This window comes from Anguilla rostrata, chromosome 15 (assembly GCF_018555375.3).
Source record: "Anguilla rostrata isolate EN2019 chromosome 15, ASM1855537v3, whole genome shotgun sequence".
In the NCBI taxonomy this organism is placed as follows: domain Eukaryota; kingdom Metazoa; phylum Chordata; class Actinopteri; order Anguilliformes; family Anguillidae; genus Anguilla; species Anguilla rostrata.
The window spans coordinates 5,103,311-5,108,969 of record NC_057947.1 but is presented as its reverse complement, the minus strand read 5'-3'; the positions used below and the strand labels follow the sequence as shown (position 1 = coordinate 5,108,969).

Here is a 5,659-nt window from a genome sequence, read left to right as displayed (position 1 = left end):
TGTTTGCACAACTATATGGCGCTGTGCTCATTTTGAACTGTTCATAGTGGCCCAGCTGTAGTTACATTACAGGCATTTGGCAGACGCTCTTATCCAGAGCGACGTACAACAAAGTACTGAACTTTACCACTGAGCTAAAAAAAAATCCGTTATCAGAACTGGATTATGGCAAGAGTGTACTGTTCACCCATCTTGGGCGAAAAGACAGGAAGTAAAATTCGGTGGTTCGTATTCCTGTCAAACGAGGTAAGGCTAAGGTGGTGCCACCGGGTTTATTAGATATCAAAATTAATGAGAAATTATTTCTTCTGCGACTCATAAATTCTCCACAAGATGGTGCCATTGTTTAATTAGGGTAACATTACTGACTTTGAAATTAATACAAGCAGCATACAGTTAAGTTGAGTGTACACAAGCAAACATCTTGCAAACTGAAGGGTAGTCCATAAGCAAGTCCTTTTGCTTTTCACAAGACTGATGACAAAGATAACATGACATTCAGAAATCAGGTGCCAGCCTTGCTGCTCATTGCTGCCAAATTTGAGGCCACTAATATTTTTCTTGCCCTGGTCTCTTCATTGATTGAATATGATCACTTGACATATATTGTATTTGAAAATACAAATTTCCAACCCTGAAGTCGAAGACCACTCCTCATCTATTGAATCACATTCACATTCTAAATACCCTCTCATTTGACTCTACATATCAAAGTACTGCTATGTATGTAGAAGTACCAGGGAGACGGAAAATGCAAAGAAATTGACTAAAGCCAATGTGCCGGCCAGCCTGCAATAGGCCAACGGACACGCTCTACCAAAAACAAAGCAAAACCTAGCCAGAAGCAGAAAAGTCGCGACTCTGTCTTCCGCATAGCAACTCAAACTCACACACACACACACATAAAAACCCAAGTGCAAAATAACTTTAAAATAACATCGTCCCGTTCACAACGGGCAAGAAGAAGAACGGAGGAGGTGAAGAACACAGAATTATCGAAGAATTGGAAACAACAAACTACGCCATATTCCCCCTACCTGTTTCTTGAAGGACTCCTGTCGGAACATCAGTAGCGTTGAAACACGATCTACGAAAGAAAACGTGACGCGCAGTCGCCGGAAAGAGCACAGATTAAAAACAAACAAAAAGAACAGGCACTTTCCATCTGGAATCTCCGCTGGATCTCCGCTGTAAAAGATTTACAGTTACTTCTGGCAGTTTATGTGCATCACCTGTAAGGCATCTGCCAATTAACACATTAGGCCCAGGTAATTAGGATAGCTAAAATAAAGCTGTCACTAAGTTTTTAACGTATGCCGCTGGGGTTGTATACTATTAACTCCAAGTGCCATATTTTATTAAGGATTTGCTGGCGTTTTTTTTTTTTTTAACATACGATGACGAGACATGTAGCGTTTTTCTGTATTTACTAAGGTGTCGCTCCGGAGGGTTGCGCTGGTAAAATGAGAGAAAAGCAACATCCCTAACATTTGCGTGTTTGGATTGGGCATATGGATTTTATGTTGTTCTGATTTTAGGCCACAAAATATGAAAGGAGAGAGTGGAAATTTATGCATATGACCTGCTATATCTGATTTATCATGGCTGGTGGCTGTTCGCAAATGTTAGCTTATTATTTTGAACAGTGCTCTTAAACACCTCATTACACATACTTATCTCAACGTAACTGCCTTTTAACTCTGGTAGTTTTGCTGTGGGGCTTTTTTGGTTAAAAAAAAATAAAATACAAAGCACACAGTCATTATTTTCTGTCAGTCAAATGACAAAAGTTTATTTTCTGCCCTAATTTGGAATGTCCAATTATCTGCAATCGCAGCTACATTCATGTGTGAACGTCACAGAAACGCATGCTGGCTCCAGCTGCTTCTCTTCACATCACAGACTGCAGCTGGCATAGGGTGGAATCAGAGGAAGGCAATGCCATCTCCCCAGCAGTCAGGCCCCTCCATCCACTGTGTGCGTGATGTCAGATCTTCCTGCTCTTCCTGGAGAAAGAGGCCGAGCCCACGGTGACTGTCTGAAAGGCAGAGGGAGAATGCAGGAGAGAGGCAGACAGGAAGTGGGCTGGGCTCTGCAGCTACATAATGAATGCATCATGAAATTCAAATCAGAATTTGTTAATCTGATTATTCTTCATAAGTGAGTTGAGTCTAGTGGGTATGTAACCTTCTTTGCCGAAGATGTAGAGCTTGTGTTTTTTTTAAAGACAGGGTTGCTTATTTTTCCCCACAAGAGTTGGCAGTGCTCTACACTGACCTCAACCATATCGTCTCCCTGGATCTCCCGGACGTGAGTGAACATTTCTGACTGACAGATGAGCTTCCCTCCCTCCATCCGGATTGAGCACTGAGAAGAGGAGAGAAAACAGAGATGACAGGATCATCCTGAGAACAGGAACTCCAAATGGAGCGGGTGCATATCATGGGCTTCGATGACATTAACTCCACTGCCAATTTCGGAGCGTGTATACACAGACTACTGCTTGCATAGAGTGGAATCAGAGGAAGAGCTTTCATATGTGGCTTTGACATGTGGTTCGCAAGCGTATGACCAATTAAGAAGGGTTACTATAGAGCGATCAAATGCGAACCCCCTAAACGACTAAACCCTCCCCTACCCTGGGGGAGGCAATTGCCAATTGTCTGTCTCCCAGGGGACCAGGGATTGCCATTCTCCGTGAACCTTTAAAAATCCAGCTGCAAATTTCCCCATTGAAGTTCATTTAAAACTATGAATTTAATCTTGGAAAATTACATTATTTTGGATAGTACTTAAGTAGTAAAATTTTTTCACACTGAGCTAATCATTCTCCAGGCAATTTGTTTTCTGAGCCCCACAGAAGAGGATATAAGATTTATTTGGTCCGCGCGGTTTTACATCGCAGTGCGCGTACCTGATTGCACAAGCACACCTGCGCATTGAAGGAATATGAGGCTGTAATTGACTCATCGAGTGGAAAGGGTTAAACTGAGAGAGTTGAACCGATGTACCACATTGAGTATGGCTCAAAAATGCTAACTCAAGAGTTTTTGGACTACAAACTGAAAGAATCTATGTTACAGTTTGTAGTTCTAAAACCCAATAGTTAGCATTTTTGAATTGTGTTCCCTCGGCAGATTTCACAGGTTTCACCGTCTGGCCCCTCCTACCCTCTCCAGTTCCTGTGTGTGGTCTATGGGTAAAGCCTAGGAAGTAATCGGAAACAGCCTCTACTGTGCATGTTGAGGGCAAAATAGCTTGCTGCCCTTTGAATTCAAACCATGGTGATTTAACTACAAAATGAAACCTCATTGGTCAGTTTTTTATGATCATAAATTTGATTATATGTTGCATTTTTGTGAACCAATTGTTGTTTTGGTACAGAAGTCTTGGGAAATATTTATTTAAATGTACATATTACACCCTACGTATTTTACAATCTGCTTTTCAAATGAAATGTAACTATTGTTAATCGACTTTCAGAATACCACCAGGGACGTTTTGTTTCGTCTTCAAAAGTTTTAATTTTCCCCATTAATTCTAACAGGAGCTCTCAACACACCCTCAACACGCGCAGTACAGGCTTACTTCCGGGACTTCACAAGCTTAGGTTAGCTGAAGCCATGCTTGCTTGTCTAGTTAAATATGCATTTCTATGCTGGGTCCTGTTGCATTTGATGTCACATCTTGTCCAACAGGCTTTCACCAGTTGAAAATCTGGCTGTAGCAGTATTATTAAAAAAATCAACTCAAGTTTACAGTCTGTTGAGATGGGAATGAATTTCACAACAGTGCACATTGTAACCTTGTGTAGAATTTTCTAGATCAGACAGCCTTAGTCTCAACGCACCTTCATCTTCTTGCCTTCGTTAATGTTTATGTCTGCCTCCGTGCCGATGGTGAAGGAGTTGGAGATGGACTCTCTGGGGGTCTTGATAGTGGTCACAAAGTCATCGCCATTCTGTTGGATATCCGTAATGGTCTTCTCATCTTTGGCTATCTGGATGGCATCCTCTGGCAGTGCTGATTGGCAGACAAATGTTTTTTCCTTTCAGAATCAGTGGAGTGGGGAGGAGGGGGGGACGGGGGACTCTCAAGGGATGTCTCATTCTCATTGCTAATCTGGAGAACCTCTTTAATGGCTTTGAGGGGCTCATGTAGGACAGAGCCTTGCACTCCAGACCCCCAGAAAGTTAAGTCTGGCACTACTGTATATGACCGCAAGCTTCATGCTAGAACTTTTGAACTCATTTAGCTCATTTGCTTCTTTTCTTTTTGCTGCCCACTCTTTCATCTTAGCTCCCATGATGCATTTATACAGGGCAGGTTTCACATGGAGCTCATGTCAGTCTGATTAATCTACTGTACTTATGCTACACAGTTCACAATAGCATTGGATTTGTGTTGGAGTAGTGTGTGAGTAGTGCTGGAGTGAATACGGCTGTATTTTGTGTGTAGTGTTTTAGTGTATGAGTAGTGTTGTGTGTGAGTTGTGTTGTAGTGAGTAGGGTTGTAGTATGTGAGTAGTGTTTCAGTGAGTAGGGTTGTAGTGTGCGAGTAGTGTTGTAGTGAGTAGAGCTGTAGTGTGTGAGTAATGTTGTAGTGAGTAGGGTTGTAGAATGTGAGCAGTGTTGCAGTGAGTAGGGTTGTAGTATGTGAGTAGTGTTGTAGTGAGTAGGGTTGTAGTATGCGAGCAGTGTTGTAGTGAGTAGGGTTGTAGTGTGCGGGTAGTGTTGTAGTGAGTAGATTTGTAGTGTGTGAGTAGTGTTGTAGTGAGTAGGGTTGTAGTATGTGAGTAGTGTTGTAGCGAGTAGGGTTGTAGTATGTGAGTAGTGTTGCAGTGAGTAGGGTTGTAGTGTGTGAGTAGTGTTGTAGTATGTGAGTAGTGTTGCAGTGAGTAGGGTTGTAGTGTGCAAGTAGTGTTGTAGTGAGTAGAGTTGTAGTGTGTGAGTAGTGTTGTAGTGAGTAGGGTTGTAGTATGTGTGTAGTGTTGGAGGGTGAGAGTAGTGTCTGAGTAGCATGCAAGTGCGGTACTCACATATAGCCCTGAGGAACTCCTCATAGTTCACCTCTTCATACTCCTCCCATGTTCCATTGAAAGCCATCTTCACCGCAGCGGTAACAGTCCCTCCTTTGCCTTAAAATGGCCGATGCTGGAGGGAGAAGCTCAGCTCCGATTGGAGAGGTGCCCTGGCCTTGCTGTGGTACTTATAGAGGCACACGCAGAGCCATCCCTCCCATCAGGCAGATCAGGCACTGCACCTAGGGCCCCGCCTTCTTGCCCAGGGCCCCAGCGGCAGCATTCATTTCCAGGAAGAAGTATCGGAAGGTGCCAATGGTTTGGAGACGCCCAAAAATTACCTTTGGTGGCCTAGGCTCTAGGTAAAGTAATTGTCCTAAAGCTGTTCACAGGGCAGAGCAATTAAGGTCGTTCACGTGCGCAAAATTTCATGGTCATTTGTGATTTATAGATAGAATGCCCCAAGAGGACAAGTACAAACATTATATAAATAATTTGTAGTCACATTTAGAAAATTTATGATCAGATTTTGTATGAAATCTGTGTAAATTCTATAAACGAGGCCAAAGCAGATTAGCTGTAAAAAGAAAAAAAGTGATTTCCTGGAATTAGCCATAAAATTGTTTTTTGAGATCATAC

The 5,659-nt window shown here is 42.5% G+C and overlaps 1 protein-coding gene across 1 annotated transcript; it reads right to left on the bottom strand.

The window, feature by feature from the left end:
• Positions 1-1,762: 1,762 nt before the first annotated feature.
• On the bottom strand, positions 1,763-5,198 carry LOC135241342 (fatty acid-binding protein 10-A, liver basic-like). The gene is made up of 4 exons (XM_064311619.1): positions 5,039-5,198; positions 3,851-4,023; positions 2,278-2,367; positions 1,763-2,038 (listed from the first exon to the last, which is right to left on the bottom strand). The coding sequence occupies exons 1-4, from the start codon at positions 5,103-5,105 to the stop codon at positions 1,988-1,990; spliced, it is 381 nt and encodes a 126-aa protein (XP_064167689.1). The 5' UTR covers positions 5,106-5,198; the 3' UTR covers positions 1,763-1,987.
• Positions 5,199-5,659: the final 461 nt, after the last annotated feature.

Bases quoted from the DNA above. Each gene is read 5' to 3' on its own strand.
- LOC135241342 (XM_064311619.1), bottom strand. From the start codon at position 5,105: ATGGCTTTCAATGGAACATGGGAGGAGTATGAAGAGGTGAACTATGAG. The intron at 4,024-5,038 runs GTGAGTACCGCA...TCTGCCAATCAG, and splicing joins GGAGTTCCTCAGGGCTATAT to CACTGCCAGAGGATGCCATC. The intron at 2,039-2,277 runs GTCAGTGTAGAG...TCTGCCTTTCAG, and splicing joins AGGGAGACGATATGGTTGAG to ACAGTCACCGTGGGCTCGGC.